The following is a 23,874-nucleotide window of genomic DNA, read 5'->3' as shown; positions in this document are numbered from 1 at the left end:
TGCAGCAGTATTGGAAGCCGATCAAAACTCCTATGCCACCATCTCTAATGAGTAGGGCAACCAACTTAATGCTTTATACAGCTGTGTATTATGCTTTATTTTTCCTTATAATATGCTTTATTATGCTTTTTCCTAAATTATGCCTTAATATGCTGTTCCTTGAATTATACTTCATTTTTAAGGATTTCTATTAAAAATGTATATGAAACTATTTTTCCTACTAAAATTATATCAATAAATACTATATTTTGTGTAGTTTTCCTTAAGCGATGTTTCCAAGAAGAAACCTGTAGCTGCACAGTAGACTTCTCATATTTAATGAATTCAGAACAAAGAGTACAAAGTAGGTTACCGCCTTGTACTTTGAAATTGTCAGTTAAGAATTCTCTTACTTTGAGATTGCATAAACTCTTGATTTTGGCATCTTGGAATAAGCACAACCAGCTTTGCCTGCCTTTTAACACAAAGTGAGAAAACAAAAAAGTCCTTCTGAGCGGAAGGTGCGAAGAGAGAAGGAATTCGAACTTTCCATTGTTACACGTGAAGGCAATTGGTAGTTGATATCCATTGTTTGCGGCATTGATAACAGCCTTTGTTGATCATTTTTTTTCCTTTGTCATAAAATATATTAACATATTTTTCTTTGATGTACACATACAGGTTCTGGAATAAAAAGCATTAAGGTTTATTTCTGTAAATTATGCTTTATTATGCTTATAAAATTAGCAAATTTGGAAATGTAAAGCAGTCAAAATCACAGATATGGTACCAACCATAGGTGAAAAATTCCATTATTCTTTCACTGCTTTTTATGCTTTATTGTTGCCATACTAATGAGGTTTCCGGTTTCACTTCACCACACGTTTCAAGCATCGAGTCACAATATTTTCGCTTTAATGGGCGTGAATCGGCATGTCATAACTAGGGATGTAAAATACCTGGGTATTTATTTCAGCGGGTAAATACCCGGGTATTTACCCAAAATGGGTATTTTAGTGGATATTTTATGTTTCTATTACCAATAAATGGATTTTATTATTGTCAATGAAAAATATAATGGTCATTTGTATCACCTGCAACAGGAGCACTAAATAACCATCTAATTAATCATTTTTCTAGTAGTTAAAGAATGAATTTGATGTTTATTAAGTAACACAGTACGGATTTCCTAGCTACTCAACATTATTTCTCTTTCTACTTACACTAAATTTTCTTCTATTACCCTTGGCGGAAAATTATTGTCCATTCTATGCCGTGAATTCTTACTTTAGTGTGCCCCTGAGGCGTCCAATCAGCTGAACATTGGAATTCGATAGTGGATCAAACCAACACGAAAATAAATAAAAAAATAAATAAATAAATAAAATGACAGAACATGACGATGACTAAAGAAACTGCAGTCAGTTGTCACCAAACTAATCATACACTATTATTAAGTATTCTGTCTGTCACCAGCTCCTGGTATTAATGACACGGAATTTAAGTTCTGCCTCGGGTTCGTGTCTGACGAAACTGCTTTCACCATTTTTCTCGATCTGGCGCATCTTCTTTTATCTTCTAATACCTTCTCCAGATTTCCAAATCACCGATGAACACACTACCTAAACTATTTAAGTTGCAGCAGTATCTCTATAACTCAAATGAATAACCACTTTTTCTTTTGGTTTACCAAATTTATTAATCGCGGAAAATGAATTATTAATAATTACTTTCCTATTTTAAGGATTTAAAGTTTACATTACCTTAAAAAAATTTAATAGTACTTATGACAGACAACTTTTTTAATAATTAGAAAACTGAACTGATATTCCAAACAGATGGTTACTTTCTTCACTCAAAATAATGTTATTTTTGTTATTTTATCTATAGACAATGAGATGTCCTGAATTGTCAATTATGCAAAAAAAAAAAAAAAAAAAAAAAAAAAAAGTTATATTTTACTCCTGATTTACTGAATTAATAAATTAATACTGTTTAAGAAACTACATTGTAACAACTAAGTTGTTGATACAGTTATTTCAAAGTAAAGAAACAAGACTTTAGTAAGTAGCCTAGCCTAATAACCTAGAAAATACTTAGAAACTAAATATTTACCTAATTTGCCATTCTGTAGAAGTAATTGTATGATTAGAAAAGTTGTAGAATAATCAAAGTAACTAAATTTAATAAATTGATAGATCAAATTATTTACTAAATATGTCGTTGAAAGAAAATTATAAATAAAATAAGGAATAACAGTTCATAAAACACTTAAGTAACTAATTCCTGATTTTTAGGAGTGTTCACTAATTGGAGTTTAAGAATAATGCTTTGTGAAAGTATTTATTGGAATAGCATACTAATAATGCTATTGCAATAAATACTTTTAAAATATTAATGTGATAAACAACGTTAATCTGTATAGTAAATCAGTGAAGGAAATATTTATACCTTAAATTATTCAGTACAGAACAGCAATTAACCTCTACCATATTTGGAGTACTATAAATAAAACTACCACAAATTTTACTGTCCTATTCAGAATCAACCGTAAGATCAAAGTCGGAATTATCACACAATTCTTCAGTATCAACATCACTATCACTCGTTTCTTCATTTTCTTCTATGTCACTCATTTCTTCTGTATCCTCTTCCAATATGTCCGGTGTTTTGTTCTGTTCCATGCCAACTGGTGACTTTTTCCTTGAAGATCCTGGTCCTGAGTGTTGCATCCGTGAAACTTCAGGTAATTTCTTATTGAAAAGTTTCCAGTTATAGGCAAGATATTTTAGTTTTCCTGTCCTCTTCGATGATAAACGATTTCTGGTTTTACTGTAGATCCATTAAATGTAGAGAAAGTTCTTTCTCTGGCAGCAGATGTAACCGGAGCACTAAGGATTCGAATGGCGACATCAACTAATTCAGTGATGCTTCGAAACCCTCTCCACCAAAGCAGTGTGCTCATTTGTTCCACTCTGTCCCACAAAACTTCCTTGCCAAAAGTCCTTCCTTGTCCCCACAGTCAATCAAATGTGCTCTCAGTAAAACAGAATTAAATCACATTTTTTTTCCAACTTCACAAACCAAGTTTACTTCATCAAGCAATTCTTCAGAGGTCAATTTGCAGCCCTGGAAAGCGGGACTGAGAAGATCTCAGTCAGATAACTTGGACCCAAGCCGAATTAACTTCTTTCTTTAATTTTTTCCATGATTGAGTGCTCTTCGGTTTTCAAAAGGATTGATGATGGTAACTGTTCTATCAGAGTTTGATGAAGGCTCTGGAATTTTGAGTGCACAGTGTCTATCTGAGGTTCATTTTACTCGAAGCAATTAATCAAATCCACTATAGGTTTCAAAATGGCTACAAGGTTTTCAATACAAACCGAGAATACACATCAAGAAGTCTCTTCTTGATTTCTGAAGGTAATGACGATTCCTCACTCACAGCGAGCGCTTGAAATCCAGTTTTATTGACAAGCAAACTTTGGAGGCAGTGTAAATGGCTTCCCCATCTTGTTTCTCCCAACAACTTTAACGAAATTGTAACCCATTTCTCCCTTGAGATTTGTGCAAATAGTGCTTGCAAGCGATGGCTAAGTTGGATTGTTTTAACAACATCAATTACACTTCCCAGTAATGTCTTTACCGATGGACATCCGATGATGTTAGAACAAAGCAAATGGAGAAGATGAACAAGACGACCCAAAGATACTATACTAGGGTACTTCTGTTTTACTCATTTAAAAGTTGCTCTCATGTTGGACGCGTTATCTCCTATGATTACTAAAAAAATTTCAGGGTTATATTTTTACAGAACTTTCATAATCTCTTCAGACAAGTAATGTGCATCGTGTTTATTTTCTTTCGACAACATGAAATCAACAAAAACAGGTTCAGGCTTTGAAATGACGAAATAAATGATAGATTCATTTCTCAAGTTACTCCCAATCGTCACACTGTAAATGTAGGTTTCTTGATTCCTCTAACTTCTTTTTAACTTCCCCTTGCATTTCACTGTATTGAGCATCCAAGTAACTCGTAGTCAAGCGATACCTTGACGGAAGAACATACGAAGGAAGAGTTTTCTTTAAAAATTCAATCCACAAAGGTGATCAACAAGTGACAGGGGACACCCACTAACGAAGATCGCTTTGGCAAGGCTTTCGTTCAACACTTCCTGTAAGACTTCGTTATCGTTCTATACGTTGGTATTTGTTTTAAGAAACATCAAGATTTTATCAAAAGTCCTAAATAGTAACGTTGAACCTAAGAAGCCATAAAAAATTAAGAAATGTCTGTATTTGATGAAAAATTAATGTAATGTTTTCCTTCTTCAGCATTTCTTCTTATAATAAATGCGACTACACCAAATATACCGAACTCACTTTCTCCTTTCATGATAAAACTACTCTAAAATGTCCTTTAAAGTTCGAAACTAGTAGACATAAGGCACAATCTTTTCATGATCAATTTTAACTCCATAATGTTCGACTTGGAAAGATTTTGATAATTTTGGTCATTTTTATTCAACTAGTTGTAGCTTCTGATAGGTAATGCTTTAGATACATGATCCAGCTTTAGTTTATCTTTTATTTGTGTGTCGGGTGTCTGAGTTGTTTTATGAGAATTTTAAAATTTCAAAACTTCACATTTCGTGAAAAATTGTTGGATTTAAGGAGTCTCGAAACACCTGTTCTCAAATAAAAATACACAATAACTTGATCGGGTTCTTGAAAATCGGTGGCGTATCGAGACTTTATTTAAAACTGGGGCTGTCTCCCAAAGATTCAACAAAGAGGGTTTATATATGATTTCTATGTTTGGACAATCTCAACTTAAAGTCATACTACATTTTTTTTTTTTTTTTTTTTTTTTTTAAGTCTTGGTGAAACTAATTCAAGTTTAAAAACCGTTCACACTTTGGTGAAGAAAGGGCATAGGTGGATTAGTAAAATAGCCCCAGATCAAATCTTGAGACGACAAGTGGGTGGTAATGAAGGTACCCCGAGGAGACATTAATCCCTCAAGTTTCAATTCCGACTGATTCTCAACTCTGATTTGTTCGTAAGCAATGACGTAAAATCGGAAAAGTTTTGTGAATTATTTCTCAAGATTGGCTTTATCGATGTTGTTCAAACTTAGATGTATGTATAGGTGTACACGAGGGCATCGTCTGTAAATTGTAACAGCTCACCCCCACTATTTCCTCCTTTCAAAAAATTCGTTTCAATATTTTGATCTCATCTTTACCTATGATGATTACCTTCGAGAAAAAAAAAATAAAAAATAGGTTTTAGATGTCGCTTTAATCTAGAATAACATATCCAAAATTGTATCGCGGGTGCGCCATGGTCAAAATTGCCTGCAAAACCGCACCGCACTTGAACGGGGTCAATTTATTATTATTTTGCATATTTATAGTGAATGAAAGGGAAATCACGCTCGAGAGACCCTAAAATCCAGAAAAACTTCACCGGTATGATTAACAATTCTTAAAACTTCATAATAGTTGAACTTTCGTAAAATACCCAATTTTTGGGTAGGTAAATACAAAAGGGGTAAATACCCGGGTAAATACCCATTTTTTATTTACCTACCCACTGGGTATTTACCCGACCCACATCTAGTCATAACCCCTCTCGCTTCTATTTCATAAGAGCATCATTCAGTACTGATCGAGGTTTCCGATTTTTTTTGAAAATCTCACGGGTCGAATTTTCAAACCTGTGGGCTCCAAGGATCATTATCCTTTCCGCTCAACTAAGTTCACTTCGTCTGTCTATATTCACCGCTGTAGCTAATATGAGTGTATTCTCAGCCAACAGCGCCTTTTTTAGGTTGTGTGATGGGTACAGACGATCCTAAGCACTTTTTGAGGGGTGTCCGGTGACGAATGGGAACATAGTGTATGCAATGGATAAAGTTGAAATGTGAGTTTTATTGTCCTTTATCCGAATATAGTTACTTAAAAGTGCTTCCTTTTACTCAAGTGTTTTCGAACTCTTAGTTCACAGCTTAACCCTTTTATGGGCAGGGGGAAGGATTCTTCCTAGTAAAGGAGACAGTTTGTTCTTATTTGCTGACTAGGAATCGTAATTCCCAGCCATGAGTCTTTTTCATTAGAGGAATGGTAATTGCACTCGAACAATGATCTCTCTTTTGGTTTTGAACTTACCTTGCATCTACTAGAAGTATGTGAATAATGGTTGATTACGTTTTCCGGTTATTATTCAATTTTCTTCCCCAAGTACTTTATTTTGGCAATGAGCATGCAACACTATAGAGTATAAAAGCATTCATTAGCATTACAATATTGGTTTTTATTGACTGTATTTAATTCGTCTAAGTCCAATTTTTATTCTACATTTTGAAATAACATTCTATATGAATTGACAACGATGATATACGGCTAGCGACTTGTGCTGCTAAGTAAATGGGCAACAAACCTATAGATGTTTTATTCACTGTACGCAACCATCGAGATGTTTCATTTGTGTAAAGATGGTTCAAGATGCACAACTCCTTGTCCCAGTAGTGCACCTGTTCACAATGAAATTATGTTATTGTAAACCAACAGCGTCAATTTCAGAATAACTTCGATGGGGTTCGATGTGTTTTGTTGTCAAATATCCAGATCCTAGGAGGGGAAGCCGTTTTCGGGGAATGGGCCTTCCTCGATCCTCAAGATCGACTCCATGCTGTAAATTAACCCGAAATCCAGTAACCTAGATGATCCAATAATACAGTAAACTGAAAGGGGCATCGTTCTACCCACAACAGAAAAGGTGGCCTAGAAAGGGTTAACTAAATATATCTAAAGATTTTAAGTACTCACTTTTACTCCTCTATATTTTATATTAATAGTTCAAAATATAATATGTCAAATTTTAACACACCTGGAAGACCTAAAGCATACCATCGATGAAGTAAAAATGATCACAAAATGTTCAACACTATTAGGAAGACAAGTATATGAGGCTTTTTACGTTGGAACGAGGGCATCAGAGTTAAATATGTACACGGGCAATCTGAACAGGAGTAACATCATTGATGTAGGGAATTCGAAGGATATGTGACGGAAAATGCGACAGAATTTTGAATATGTTTGAATAAAAAAAATAATGTTTGTTTATAATATATTATTTGGTCTAAGAATTAATTCGTGCGGGTGGACAAGAAATGGCGCAACGAACGGAGCGTCCCACAGTTCCGTGTATCCACACGTGTTGCAAACCCCTGTCATCGCGTATCGTTCGTAGTATAGGGCAGTGGATTAAAGCGTCAACAACACCAGTTTGTGGTTAAGTGAACATGGCGCAATTTGTGCCTGATAAAGTGTTTTTGCGGGGTGTCCTGCTGCATTACTTTAACATGCAGAAAAGTGCGACTGAAAGTCATCGTATTTTGGTGGAAGTGTATGGTGACCATGCTCTAGCTGAGCGAACGTGTCAGAAGTGGTTTGCACGGTTTAGAAGTGGTGATTTCGGCTTGGCAGACCAAGAGCGAGCTGGACAGCCAAAAAAATTTCAAGACGAAGAATTGACAGCATTGCTCGAGCAGGATTCGTGTCAAACGCAGGAACAACTTGCAGCAGCATTAGGCGTTGATCAAACAACAGTCTCCAAACGCTTGAAAGCCATGGGAATGATTCAAAAGATGTCACATTGGGTTCCACATGAATTGAAAGACAGAGACGTTGAAAGACGAAAAACCATTTGCGAATTGCTGCTTCAACGACAGAGCAGAAAGGGGTTTCTGCATCGAATTATTACGGGTGATGAGAAGTGGATCCATTACGAGAACCCTAAACGAAAAAAGGCCTGGGTGAAACCAGGTGAACCAGGTCCATCACAACCAAAACGAGATATTCACTGTGCAAAGGTTATGCTGTGCATATGGTGGGATATGAAAGGTGTGGTGTACTATGAGCTGCTGCAACCGGGTGAAACTATGAATGGAGAACGTTATCGACGACAATTAATGCGTTTGAAGCAAGCTCTGGCCAGAACACGACCAGAATGGGAGAATAGACTTGATAAACTTATTATTCAACATGATAACGCTCGCCCACATGTCGCAAAACCGGTCAAAACCTATTTAGAAAATGTCGGATGGGAAGTTTTACCCCACCCGCCGTATTCACCAGACGTTGCTCCTTCGGACTACTACTTGTTCGATTACATGAACAACGATTTGATTGGACAGCGGTTTACTTCTTCAGAAGATATCGAAACATGGGTCTCTGACTGGATCGCTTCCAAGGATGAGGACTTCTTTCGCCACGGAATCCGTACATTGCCTGACAGATGGGCGAAAGTGGTGGCTAGCGATGGACAATATTTTTCTTAAGGTATTTATGTATTTTGTGTTTGTACTACAGCTTCAATGTGTGCGTACCAACCGCACGAATTAATTCCTAGACCAAATATCGAATTAAATATCGAATTGTTATTTACGAACACAATTCCAGATACACTGAACGCCAGTTTACACTGCAATATCTAACAAATCTAAGAGATTAAACATAATACAATAATAATAATAGTAATGGCAATAGCAATAATAGGAACAACAACAAAATAGCAATATGTAAGTGATAACAAGAAGGTTGACAATAGCTGATTGAAGTTTATCCACTAAAATGACGTCGTAGTGCAGAGTTATATGTAGCTTCAGAATTAAATAATTCTATGAGTGTATGTGATATTTCATTGTATAGTTTAGGAAGGCTGTAGAACAAAGAAGGTTAACAATTGAAAGTCTAGGTCGTACTGTATGAAGGGGATGCGGAAGTACAATTATGAGAGTAGCGTTTCGGACCTGAGTTGACCATGTGTGAGTTTATGCAGATATCTGAGGTCACTGATTTTATGACGAGCGTCAGATAGTTGAATATTTAGTGTTTGTAGCAGTTCATGTTTTGTCATCATACGTATGCAAAATACTCTCAGGCGTACTATTGCAAGGAAGAAGTTTAGAACTGAGTTTAGCCGGGATAGGTTTGTAGGAGCTGCTATTGTCCAGATAGGTGAACAATAGTCCAATTTAGGAGAGATTATTGTCTTGCAGAAAGTTGTTAAAGGAAGAGATATTCCGTATTTCTGTTAATCTGTACAGAAGCTCTAGAAGACGCATCGAGTGCTTAGTGATAGTGTTTATCCGCCTTATGCAGAGTCGTTTTGAAAGCCTGACTACTGCTGGAAACATGTTAGTCAAACTCTTTAGTACGGCACTAATCACGCGTCAGAATGACTTTGCATATGGCCCTATATGTTCTGCGAAAGTTAGTTTTGTGTCAAAAGTAAAACTCCGAGATCCTTATGACTATTTACTCTCGTAATGGGCAAACCATTTATGTTGTATGAACTGTGTACAATATTTTTCTTTAGGGAGATTGTCATGAATTTACTCTCATCGGGATTAACTTTTAGGAGCCATGTGTTACACCAGGAGGAAAAATTATCTATGTCGTTTTGAGGTAGCTCAGAATCTTCTATACTGTTCACTTCTCTGAAGATTTTGCAGTCATCTGCAAATAATAGGATTTTGCTGGAATTTGAGTTGAAGCAACTAGTCAGGTCATCCATGTACAATATGAATAGGAGTGGTCCAAGTACATTTCCCTGTGCTACTCCGGAAGTTACAGGTAGAGAGTTAGAAATCGATCCCGCCAAGATCGAGACAACTCTCTGGGTGCGACCTTGCAAGTAGGTATTCAACAAACATAAGAGTGGTCCATGAACACCAAATCTAGGCCCTATATATTTTGTAAATTAGATAAGAATGGTTAATGGAATCGAAGGCGTTAGATAAAGTGAAATAAATGGTGTCAAGTTGTGCATTGTTGGAAACACTATTTATAGCGTGATTAAGCTGGTTACTGAGGTTAGTGAGGCAAGAGCTATTTGACACGAAAACATGTTGGACTGTGTTAATATAGGGAGAGGTGTATTGGAAAAGTTTGTCTTTGATAATTTTCTCGCAGACGATGGATATGTTTGAGAGTAGCGAGATAGGCCTGTAGGATGACACATGATCTTTCGGTCCGGATTTATAGATGGGGGAGTCACGAGCTGTTTTCCAAGAAGAGGGAAAATAGTCTTCTAAGAAATGTCTATTATAAATGAGCGAAAGAGGAAAAGAAATAATAGATACTGTGGAACGCAGAAAGATAGAGTTTATATTGCCAGGGCCAGAGGCTCTCTCGGGCCGGAGAGATAATAAGAGTGACTCAACCTGTGGTGGAGTGTTAGATATATGAGATAACGTGAATGGGCAAACAGATTGAACAAGGGGTAAGTGAGTGGTATATTTGCGTTTGAGAATTTGTTACGAAAGAATTCATTTCAAAAAATCTGTTCTTTCGTCAGCTTCTGCACTTGATACACTGTTGTACGTCACAAGAGGTATGCTAGAAGTTTTGGACCCAGATCTGATAAGAGACCAGAATTCTTTAGGGTTGTTGATGCTGGTATCTGAAATTTTTTAAATATGGTCTAGGTATTTGCTTCTCAATAGTTGTTTTGCGTGACGTATATCAGAAAAATTCTTAAGTATGTTCATTTGGAAATTCACACCGCAGTTCCCAAGCTTTTTTCTTATTCCGCAATGTGTGACGAGTGTCTTCGTCGTGGCATGGTGGAAATTTCGTTGTTTTTATCTTTTGGGTGGTACAAAATCATTTACTGTTGCATGAAGAACATCGGCGAAGGAGTCCACTGCCTCGTCTATTGTTCCTTCTAGTAGAAGTGTCCATTGTAACACCTGTAGTGCTTTACAAATTTCGTGCCAGGAAGCCTTCTTCCAGTCAGGTAGAAACTTTGTTTTTGAGTTGGATTGCTGGCTGTTGGGGGAGGGAGTACGACAGGGAATGCGGAAGGTCACTTCTAGAGATTCGTAGTCTGAAACAAGCAAATTTTTGGATGGCACTTTCTGGCGGAAAAGTTGAGATGACATAATCTAAATTATTGTTTTTACGCGTGTTATGCATATCGTACTGTCCCAAGTCGAGTCCGTGAATAAAATAGTCCATAAAGAAGGTGTCATTTATGTCTGCTGTCATTGAAGCCAATGCCTTAGTGATTCAAGTTCAAAGTCCAATTGAGGAGTTGCTAATTACGATAATTGTGTAGCAGCCTAGAGATTAATGTATATAAATAATGGCATCTCAGCGATAGCTTTATTATATCTAGGTGTACCAGGTTATGGTAATAAAGATAGATATGACAACGGAAACTATGCAAGTTAGGCTTATTGCTTAGTGGTGTGTAACTACTGTTGAGTCAAGTCTGGGTTGTCCTATTGCATACTACTGGCATTATTGGTTTATGAAACGCAATACCGCTGAAGAAGCGAATAGAACTCACGTCGAGCACAGAAAAGTTATTTGTCAACACAGAAATACGCTACAACATTTCTTACAATTGACACCTTTACTGCCGCTACCAACCACTGAAGGAAAAAGAAAATGAAATGAAATGAAATCTGTAAGTTTTACGTCCCACGTTATGCCGATTAGGCTAAAGGAGACGGTGATGATGAGAGATGAGTGAAATGGTGGAATGAAGAAAGTGGGAGAGAAAACCCACGAGCATGGTGTTTGTCCACCACAAAGTTCACACGGCGCATGTTGGGATCGAACCAGGGGCCCCAAGCACCGGAGGTGAACGCTCTACCACTGAGCCACCGCGCCCCCTGAAGGAAAAAGAGTTAAGTTGTGTATTTTGAGGAACAACGAAAAGTTTTTATTTTTGAATAGGAAAAATTATAAATAAGAAGATTCTTTACTTAGTCTTGAGAATGCTGAAAAAAGTTTTCAAAGAAATTTAGGCATATCATATACTTGAACGATTAATAAATAAATAAATAAATAAATAAATAATAATAATAATAATAATAATAATAATAATAATAATAATAATAATAGGGGAGCACAAATTAGTATCTAGAAGTTTATTGATAAGATGGCTTTTCAAGCTGAACATATTACAATAAATTATATAATAAGAAGTACTCATTCATAAAATTGTAATAATTAAATTATATTACTATAATTTCGTATTTAAAGAAAAATGACCTGCTGCTTTGAGCTTATTGAAACTGATACTGGAACGTCTTTCGAGTTTCTCTGTGCATATTTTGTTTCTCCTAACCATTCATCATATCATTATGGGTTTTCTGCTATTCGTCCAGTTACCTGAATAAGCTTCTGAATTCAGAGTTTTCGTAAACTTCAATTCATTTCAAGTAAAAAAAAAAAAAATCTTCTATTTTAGAAGAAAGGAAGGAACTTAAAATGCTGACCACATTACCTCTCTGTATTGCTAAACTAATATGCTGAAATGAAAATTGTTCACTTCTCGGATCTCCCGTCTTGAGAATTAATTTCAACCCAATTTTCTTTAGGAATTCCCTAGCTTCCTGGCTGAAAACCCCCATGGTTTCAGTAGCAAAGGCGACGAACATATGATCTTTTAGTCTGGAATATTTCGCGTGTTTTCGCTTACAGGTTGTCTCAGGAGCATCTCCTGCCTTTCTGCATGTTGAAGGTAAACAAGAATTTGCAAAAATATATACACATGTGATGCCCCATACCAGTCGTTGCCACATTTTCCAAGGGGTTAATGTCACTCCATCTGGTCGTTTCCCCTTCATCTTGGAACATTACAATAAATATATCTGGTATATAAACTTAACCAGTTTATTACACCCAATCAATAGAACTCTTCTTTTGATTTAGAGGATGTCCTGTTTTATGTCAATATTCTGCGTAAAAGCTGGTTTTAGATATTTTTAACACTTTATGGTTCTAGATGTAGGTAACTGTAGCTTTATTAGACACTTACATAACTTTATCTTAGCAATGTATAGGGTGCTACAGGGGTAATGAACAAAACTTAGAATCCTAATCTAATTATCCGAAAAATGCATACATGTTGATCAAAATCATCTTCTAAGGAAACAAATTATGATGTATAAATAAATTAATATACAAAAAAGTTGGGTATATATAAAAATATTTTTATTGATATTTTACTTACAAAATAAATTACATTGATTCACATCAAAAATAATGTGGTGGATACTTTTAGAAACAAATATACAAGTTGTTCGTAAACACCAAAAACCTACAGGAAATAATCTCTCACACGAAAACATGAAAGCAATTATATTTCAATATGGGTACACAAATGAGTCATTTCGGAGATACAAGTCACCAAAAATTGGTTGGAACAATACACTGAAGAACGAAACGTTGGCAGACTCTCCTAAAGGCTCAGCAGGACGAATGGGGAGATTGACATGGGAAGTTTTGCTTCCTTCTGTGAAGTTGAAGAAGGTAATTTTGTCGCGACTTGACAAAGCACCGGGAGAAAAAAATGTAAATACCGGAATCGTGAGCAGATAGATCTGTTGGTAAATTATGAGGTATACAGACACTGCGAGAAACTGAATTGCGTTCTGCTAATGGATCCGTCAGATAAGTTATTTTCTTTGGACATCCTTGAACAAAACGTGTTCAGGTGAGTCACATACCGCACATTTTTGAATTTCTCTAGTGAAACTAATAAACAACCGTAATCCACTTACAGTGCCAATGAAGGAATGTTACGTTTTATATGAATTTTGACAAGCTTACGACCCGTTTGGGTAAAATAGAAGTGTTCCTGTGAATAACGTTCATATACAACATTGTGAACTTCTCCATATTGAGAAGGAACACATAAGTTGATTATCACTGAATTCCATCAGGTATAAAGATACTTTTACTACAACCACAAAATTATCCACCAATTCAACGCAAAGCACATGCTCTCCATTACTGTCAGTATAAGTCACCACTCCTTCATTGTACATAAAAGTCGTTCACATAACATCTTACGAATGTTTTATGTATCCACGGTATGAAACTGTTCAAATATAACATGTATACGTGAAAAATAAACCCACACTAGAGCACTGTACATAATGAAACTAAAGGCACAGAAAGACACACTAGACTGAAGTGTAACGCAGAGGCCAAGTTACTCGCATCGTAGCCGGCGCTGAACTGAGAAATGTGTTCCCCTATTAAGATCCGAACCGACAACTTTTCCATTGTCAGTTTATCACTACCGCTGACCTAATTACAACTCATATCGAGCTGCTCTTGCTGTCATTTTCAGAAAATCTAGCCTTTCTTTCACTAGTTTTTCTTCCTAATAAACCTTCACAACCCTACGCGTATTCATGGAACAGCTCCGCAACCACACATACTGTCTTCGAAATTCAGGGCTATTTTATGACGTAATTTTCGCTACTGAGTTTCTACATTTTTATTTTTCTGTGTATGTTTCACATTTTAACTTGCTGTACACTCAATATAAACCTATTTAGTTATTGTATTGTACCTCGCGCCTTTACTACAATACATATAATACCATCCTTTATCCTGCAGAAAGCTTGTACTATCCGAGTCCCGATTATCCGAGATTAGCCAGATCCACATTAGTTCGGATAAACCCGACTCTACTGAATTAGTTGTTTTGTGCCTTACTGTATTAGTTAATTTCATCAGTTCCAGTGGAAATGGAATGTGTGCCAGTTTTCAGTCCCTCATCTATCTTTTTTTGTTTGTTTGTTTGTTTCTAGAAGACCTCATGAATTTCCTTCTGTTCTTCAAGGCTAACCCTGCCGCCGCTTTTGTTGCACATTCATGGAATCTAGGCTGGAAATAAGCTCTATGTTCTTTTCATAACAGATTCTCATCCAACATTTTGTTCTCGACTTCTGACCTTTTATTTTATGGTTCCGACCAATATTCTGCGGGCTATAAGTCCAAAGTGACGCATTTGTGCATCAATGTTGTTCTCTCTCTCTCTCTCTCTCTCTCTATATATATATATATATATATATATATATATATATATATATATATATATATATATATATATATATATATATATATATATATATATATACTTGTGTGAGGATTTACCTACCAAATATTTTTGGTGTTGTTTCCGAACACCCTGTATTTTCTCATTTGTATATGAGTTCATGAATCATGTGTAATGTGAAACACGATATATATACATTATGTGGTGGAGCATTTTTGTTTACGCTCCCTTAGTTATGATCACGTATGTGAAGTACGTTAGAATCACTAAATATACAGTGAGGTGATGGAATAGTGCCAAGGCGAAATTCTTTTATTCCTTGTGCCTGCTTCTGACCTTTAGGTCTCTTGAAGATCCTTCTCAGTATTACGCTCTGGAGTATAACGCGACTCATTCCCAGTCCTGACGGGGATTTTCCGGAAATTTTCTCTATCCCAGTAGGCCATACCGGGATGGCACTCCCATATATGAGCTCCTGGAAGGAGAACATTCTTCGTATTTCAGATAGGTTGTCTTTGTAGCCAGACAAGGCTAAAATAGCAGATAAAATCTCCAATAATTATATTGGTGTTTTTGAAATGAAAATGAAATCTTACTGCCGCCTAGGCTAAAGAAGACGGTGACGATGAGAAATGAATGGAATGGTGGAATGAATAAAGTAGGAGGAGACGGGAGAACCTCGAGAAAATCCACGCACTCAGTGTTTGTCCACCACAAAGCCCACTTGGCGCGAGCTGGGATCAAATCAGGAACACCACGCACCAGAGGTGAACGCTTTGCCACTGAGCCACTGCGGCCCAGTTGGTGTTTCTGTTGTTGCTTGTGATCTTATCTTGTATACATCCCAACCTCTATGCTGTCTCTGCCATTTTGATTTTCAGTTTTCACAAGGTTTTTCTCTTTCTCTTCAGAATGAACCTAAAAAGAGAAAAAATTAAATAATTAAAATTTGATAAATAACTGGTAATATCAATAAATGTATACCAGGTTTAGTGTTATTCATTATATTATATGTAGCATTTGCATATGTCTTCAATATAGGTTGACATTTTAAACGTTTTTCGATAGTTGAGAAAAACTTTACAGTCTTTCTCTGTTATCTTTAGGAAGTATAATAAACTTGTCATATGCCCCAATTTTCTTTACATGAACTAAGGAGGAAAATTTCGCGTAAATGAAAATAAATTTTGTAAAAAAGAAAAAAAAAGTAATTTCCTAAAACAGAAACGCGATCACTTTCTGTCATTATTTCACTGTTTTATTTTAGTCAATGGAGAATGCAAATTTAACCAAAATATTTCACTTCTTGACACCAAGGTGCCATTTTGCATATTTTTATATATATGGAATAAAAAAAACATTGAAAGACACTTGGCCAAATGGCATGAACTCCTGTGGTGACGATATCAAAATGGCCGCCGTGTTGAGAGATATAAGTCCTTTTAAATGATCCTATCTCCATTACTAATCATGATATTGTGAAGTTTCAATACTTCTTTTGAAAGATCTTGAATTAAGCTACAAAAAGTTTCATTTTTAAAATAATAATAATAATAATAATAATAATAATAATAATAATAATAATAATAATAATAATAATAATAATAATAATAATAATAATAATAATAATAATATGAAAGGTTAAGAAATTATTGCCACGACATGATGAAATTGAAGTAAATTTTTCTCTGCTGGTCTGTCATGTCAGCATTTGTAATAGGTAAAAAAACAGTGTTTGATACGTACAGGTTTGATACTTTTATCAATGACCGCTTGATACTAAGAAAGCTATCAATCCATAACGTTACTCAGGGGTGTAGCCAGCAGGTTTGTGTAGGGGGGGCCCGTCGTTTTTGAGGGGGGGCCAGCTACAATGTACAAAGCCAAAAAAAAGTGTTGCTGCTAGTGTTTTTGAGGCCTGAAAGAAAGGAAAATTTTGGTTTTCTTCTGGAAAACTAAAAACACTATTTTAGCTTATTATTATTATTATTATTATTATTATTATTATTATTATTATTATTATTATTATTATTATTATTATTATTATCCATAAATTATATTCAAGATAGTTTTTATTATGCTTGATCAAGAGCTACTGCCCGGGACAAAACGTATATTGGACCTCACACCGTGAGTTGAATGCGAGTGGAGATAAGGCGAACGTCAGTTGTTGGTGTTGGTATATCCAACATACTACCTGGTTGTGGCAATTCAGACACACCGTGAACTTGCGTAAAGACAGAGGGAACATGGGACATCCACAGAGCGTCATAAGAGCATGTATGCTGAACGAGTTCAAATGGAGGTCAAACGCCGCTGTAGCGGGACAGAAGATATGCCAGACCTTTGGTGAGGGTGTCGTGACGACGCGAACATTGCAGCGATGGTTTAACAAGTTTAAGGACGTTGACGAAACACCCGAAAACATCACGTGCCGGAAGACCAACACGTATACAAAGAGGAACTGGGACTACAATTCAGTGTGTGGAGAAACCATTCGGCAGCACATCCATCAACTTGTGAAGCACTACAAGTTGGGTCAATGGGTCTCATATGTTTTGACTCCGGGCCAGAAGTAAACGCGGCAGTCGCCTGTGTTTATTTACTGTTTCGGAGCCATTTCTGGACAGGGCGTTGACATGTGATAAAAAGTGGATCCTATACGAAGCTCCACGGTGCCGTCATCATTGGTTAGCATCCCATGAACCGATTTCAAACCAGCCGAAACCAGCACTGTACCGGAATAAGGTCCTTCCGTGTGTTTGGTGCATCGGGAACTGCTACCAGCTGGTCAGAGTATCAATGCAACTGTGTAGTGTCAGCAGTTGAGCTGTGCTCAACAAAAACTCAAAACTCTGGAGCCATCGCTTCTGAATTGCAAATGGGTCCTCGTTTACGGGACAACGCTAAGTCCCACGTGGTTAAGATGACTCAGGACACCATTTTCCGCCTTGGATGGGAAACAATATTGCAACCACTATATTCCCCGGGTATTGCACCGTCCGATTATCACCTGTTCCATTCTTTGAACAATCACCTTAGAGGACGCCAGTTCAAATCCCTATTAAAAGTCAAAATGCACCTGATACTTTCTTCGTTTCACGGCCCACCAAGTTCTACCGCGATGGATTCCATGGCCTTCCAGAACGTTTTCAGAAGGTCGTCGATGCTGATGGGGACTATTTTTGATCTTCCAGGTTAGGTGACATATCGATGTTCGAAGGTGGTGGGTGAAAAAGCAACAAAACTTTTCTTGGTTACCTTTATATTTAAATTTAGGACCTTGTATACAGAACCTATCTACACAAGATTGATTTTCTTTGAAATTTCACTTAATTTCTTTACGGTTTCCTGACAAAAATATTTATTATTCGTGACTTAAAAAAAAAAAAAAAATATTACACTGAGTAGAAATAAAAGAGAGAGCGAATGAAATCCAAATTGAATAAAAGCATTGTTTCTCACCAAATTTTCCATCCTCTATGTCTTTTAAAACACTTGTTAAAGCATATATAAATATACTTGTTAAAGCATATAAATCGCAGTAAATTGTGTAATCTGCTGTCACAAAAAAAGTATCCTATTTTTCGATCGGTATAAGGAAGAGATACTATACTATTTTTCGATCGGTATGGAAAAAAACAATATTTCTCCTTACTATTTTACCATAAATTATTAATTGTCAATAAAATTTGTTACTTTTAAATGAATGAAGCGAGATAATTTTACTATGATGTTTTAAAAGCTGGTCATTTGGGGGGCCAGGAAACCATTTGGGGGGGCCCGGCCCCGATGGCCCCTCCTTGGCTACACCCCTGACGTTACTAAAAGAAATGACCTTCTCTGATAAGTGAAAAGAAAATTTAGTTAAATCCAAAAACAGACAAAGAAAAATATTTACTTGAGAAAAGACAGTACTACGTTGCTAGTCTGACTAATTGAATGTCAAAGTTGTTTTATTATTATTATTATTATTATTATTATTATTATTATTAATAATAATAATAATAATAATAATAATAATAATAATAATAATAATAATAATAATAATAATAATAATAATAATAATAATAATAATAATAATATTCAACCATGAAAACAAATCTCCTTCCATATCTGACCTCCTTAAACTTCGAAGACCGAGCAAGAAATTCGATATAATCTCCTGTATCATCCGGTCAAGTGGAGTTTCTGTGACATTTGTTCATGAACCTGATGTTTCTTTCTTTATAGTTGGTAAAGCTGCCCTGGTCCATATGCTGCTTATTCCTCAGCCCACCAATACTTTAACCAAATTGTTCAACCATACATTCTGATGAGACTAAAAATAATAAATAGGGTTGGTCTAATTTTTGATCGCTACCTAGAGGGGGAAGCCTGAAGAATAACACAAGACAGTCGAGAGTTGAGTTGAATTTCAGTTTAGCGTCCCTTTCAGCAGCGAGGCTATGTGACATGTGGACCTACTGATTAACGTGGAATCCGAACCACATGAGCTCCCGCCGGGAATCGAAACCGGGTCTCCCGCGCCAAGGGCGCGTACGCTAACCGCATAGCCACGGAGGAGCTCAAGACAGTCGAGAGAATCTGGGCCAAGAGCAAATGTTAAATCGAGCGTTTTCATTCTTAAACCCAACTTCGCACAACTTCATACACAACTTCACCGTTAAGAAGATTTGCAGTATTATTACGGAACCTAAATATGACCTCAACAGGTGTTTTCTGAGGATATTTACATCACTTCAAATATTGGATCTGAACACACAGTCCTTGCTTCGGAGTTGAATTGTCAAACTGAAAATCATTTTACAAATTGACACCTGATGCCAATAAAAATGCTGAACTAGCTTTCAGAAAAAAAATCTTACTGACAAACTACACAAACCAAAAAAAAAAAAAAAAATTACCCCGTTAGTCCTAAAATTCACAAAATTTGCGGAGTGTTAAATCTTCCAGTAGAATTAATGTTTACAGCAACCAAAAATAAATTGATGGATATCAAATAGGGGCATAAATTAAAGGCATAATGTGGAATTTCGCATGAACTATTAACGTGAATAGTGTTTTTGTAAAAACAGTGAATTGATGGGAAATACAGGAACAATTATTAACCCTTTTAAATTTTATCACCTATTTTTAGGTGATAGAGTAATGTCTTCATTATTCGATTTAAAAAAGTACCAATAATGCTGTTTACTTCGTTTTTTTTTCCCAAGCCTGGAGGTATTGTAGAACACATCATGTATGGTTTTACGCCTTTCTGAGTCAAAATATAGATGATGACGTCATAACTTTAAAAAATATTTTTTGTTATGCCTATTTTTATTTTTGGCGGGCTTATTTTTGCACCTAGAAGATTGAAATTTTGCACACACATTCAGTGTACCCCTTAGTGTTTTTCGTATTTTTTTCAGATCTCTCTATTAAAACAGGGATGTTCAAAGGGGCAAAAAGGGTTGATTTTAACAAAAAAATCCCTTTTTAGCGATTTTCCCACCTCAAATACATGATGAATATATGCGAATGGTACCGTTTGAAAGCCTGTTACATTATGAAGAGAATGTGGTACGAACCATGATCCTAGGATAAATAGGGATGATTCTGTAGCTGCTTGACTGAAAGTCTATAATTTACCTTTAAAAAGCTAGAATTTAAGAGTAAATGGTAATTAAGTCAATGAATCAAAATTAAGTCACTGAATCTTTGCACTAACTGTTCTTATAAAGAAAACAAAACTTAAATGTAAAAGTAAAGATCTGGTAATACAGTAATAAAAATGGTGCTGATGACGTTTCCAGAAAAGAAGAAAATATTCAATTAAAGTAACAAACACGGAGGAACAAAGAGGACAATTTTCTTAGATTATCAGGTACCTAGATAGCATTATTAATGATGATCTGGTATATAAACGGAAAATGAAAGTAAGATTAGGAAAAGTGAAAGAATCTTAACAGTAAGAAAGAAGGCGTACTTTGGTAGTCATTAAATAAAAAAATTCGCACACGATAATGTACCAAATATTTTTCAGAGTATTCTGAGCAGAAACGTGAACTTCGATCAGAAATGGAAGATAGATGGAAAAGAACTGGTAGTATTCGAAATATAAATATGGAGCAGAATAAAAGAAAATTAACTACATAAAATATAAAACCAATCATTCTGCAAGTGTTGAGAAACGAAGAATAATACTGGAACTAGTATTTTCTTTCAATGCGAATATAAAATGCATCGAAGCCAGTGGTCGAAGTGAGACGGTATGCACTGGTATGCCATACCACTTCTGGTTTTTCAATAATGAGGACATACAGTCTGGTTTTTCAGTGATTAAGACAATATTTAAATAGCCGGTATGTTGAGTCAATATCGTAATAAAACATACTGCATCTGCTTTTCTTCCACTTCGGACACTGGTCGAAGCTTATAAATTTGGACAACTGACCTGAAAGTTATGAGTCTTAAAATTCTTTTGGTGATGGGTTTTTCTTGTCTATTAGATTACTGCTATCAATTTTCCGCTATCAAGCTTTTATACAGAAAGTTATTCTGTTTATATCGGATCGATTTTGAAGAGTACTCACTTCACGAGAAATCTCACCGCTACCACCAATGGTGTTCTATTTTACCTATATTATTTTGGACTATCGCCTGATATCGTAGTTTCCATTTCAACAAACTACATTGGAGGCATGGTTTGCATGCGCAGTGAGAATGATCGTAGTTTCCATTTCAACAAACTACATTGGAGGCATGGTTTGCATGCGCAGTGAGAATGATGTAGACTATTCGTGTTAACAATCTAAATGCGTAGAAAGCAATTGTGCTGGCATCAGAGCTTTTGACAGGAATGTCGTGCAAGGAATCAACACAGCTTCATGTCATGATAAAACCCTAGAGAATAGATGGACGCTTTGTCCATGTGCAGGAACATCTTTTCGATAGATTGAGTTCACGATGGATTATTGGAAGTAGGCAACATTCATCTCCACGTTTTAGTCCACCTTACGCACCATCACCTTTCCTTTGTAACCGTATCCGATGACAATCGCAATTCCCTGCGATAAACTTCCTCTGCATGGTACATTGAACTCGGTACGTCTCTTGCAAAAGATGTCACTGTACGTAACTCCCTGAATGTTACCATTATACGTGATGCAAATGTAGACATCATCCAACGTGACAACTGTCTTCCATTTTGAGCCCCCGCTCCAAGTATCATACTACAGTTTGCAGTAGTTTTTCTTGTGTACAGCAATATGGCACCTCGGAAAGTTGTGAACCTGCGGAGGTTGTAGTAGACTGCTCCAGGTTAAATCTCTGGGCCATTCCATGTTAGAATAATGGATTCTGCTAATCTACCAGTCGACGAATTCTACGAAGCACCTTTCAGGACACTTTCGCTGATAACCTACAATAGGCTCCATTTTGTTACTGAATGTTTCTGCATGGGTCCTATTTATATTAGCCTGGCCACGATATCTTTACCTACGGCCACTCTGATAGTTAAACGTTTTTCCCAACACTGTTTCGCTATTCGGTTATACAAAAACTGTACGTGGAAAAGAGCCATGATGTAGCCTTCGCAATAACGTTTTCTTTCGGTAGCATTTCACTAGTACCAGCACAACACTTCGGCATATACAAGCTGAGGAAGCAACTGATAACGACACCGGTTTCGCGTTACTGGCACAAATTTCTGCAAAAATACACTATGTTTGACGTTGTTCCGCATAATAATTAAGTGTGGTCTTACCTGCATATATCTTTTGATGAGATCACACATGAGTTCTTGATACTCTTGCTTCATTGCTTCCTTCTTATCTTTGTCGTGATCTTTGAAACAACCGCAGCAACCCTGAAATTCAGCAGTAACAAGTTTCAGTTTTCTTTTTCGTTTTTAACAAAATTTCTTGTACGCTACAGCTAGAGTTCATCTTCTGATATAGGAAAAGCTTTCATGATAATTATTTGTTAAAATAGGGCTTCATAAGAGAACAGCTGAATGACCCTCTCCTCGTTGCCAATACTGGTAAATATATTTCTAAGTAACAAGTGAAACTCGTGTAAATATGACCAAAAATGTGCTTTGAAATTGTGTTTCTATTTAATTGGACATGTGAAAAGGTGCCAGGGTATAAGAATATGTCATAAAAATCCAAGCTTCAGTGATTATTTTTATAATACACTGTATTTTAGACGTATTTGCGTGATTACAAACAAAATCGGAATAGAATACACATTTGTTACTTCATATGAAACATGATCTTTAAAAAATATATATATATATATATATATATATATATATATATATATATATATATATATATATATATATGTAAGTAAAGAATAATTTCAGACAGAATATTGACAGAAAATAAAATAAAACAGTGCACATAATTCAGCCTAACTCTTATTCAACAATAGCCTCTCACTTTTATGAGAAAAAGTTTGTCTTTTCTTTTTGATTTTAATTCACTGGTGAAAGTTTATTTTCTTGTCATTCTTTTGTTCTTCAAGTCTATTTAAATTTTCCTTACTTTCTAAAAGTTATTTTTTTTTATTATTATTATATGATATATGGAGTAAATTGAGTATTAGGTATACTTAAATGAGGTTTCATTTACAAATGTTAAAGACTTGTAGTACACAATTTAATTTTCAAAAAGTTAAAGCCATTTAAATAGGCTTCAAGAAGAAATCAGTAAAATCAAACGGTATGAATCCTAATTTATTTGGAAGAAATAACAAGAACATTTCCCCGTTTAAGGCAATGGGCTAAGAAACGAGGTGATGCAGGTATTCAATAATTAATTTTTCATTTAAATCAGTGAGCTGAGAAACAAGATGGTGCAAGTATTCAACTGTTTCCGTTTAAATCAATGGACTGAGAAACAAGATGGTGCTGGTATTCAACTGTTTTCAATTTAAATCAATAAACAGAGAAACAAGATGATTTAGGTATTCAACTGTTTTCCATTTAAATCAACGGGCTCAGAAACAAGATGGCGCAGGTATTCAA

General features: G+C 35.8%; 1 protein-coding gene across 2 annotated transcripts in view; it reads right to left on the bottom strand.

The window, feature by feature from the left end:
- Nucleotides 1-14,945: 14,945 nt before the first annotated feature.
- LOC145670585 (short transient receptor potential channel 5-like) overlaps nt 14,946-23,874 on the bottom strand; it is a 119,585-nt gene continuing 110,656 nt past the window's right edge. For both annotated transcript variants that reach the window (XM_081739385.1, XM_081739386.1), the window contains 2 exons: nt 22,609-22,710; nt 14,946-15,776 (listed from right to left, as the gene is read on the bottom strand). In XM_081739385.1, the coding sequence (XP_081595511.1) occupies nt 15,687-15,776; nt 22,609-22,710 (192 nt within the window). In that variant the 3' untranslated portion in view covers nt 14,946-15,686. The remainder of the gene's footprint in view (nt 15,777-22,608; nt 22,711-23,874) is intronic.

This window comes from Thermobia domestica, chromosome 14, assembly GCF_964235325.1.
Source record: "Thermobia domestica chromosome 14, izTheDome1.hap1.1, whole genome shotgun sequence".
Taxonomy (NCBI): Eukaryota; Metazoa; Arthropoda; class Insecta; order Zygentoma; family Lepismatidae; genus Thermobia; species Thermobia domestica.
This window is presented reverse-complemented; position numbering and strand designations above follow the sequence as displayed.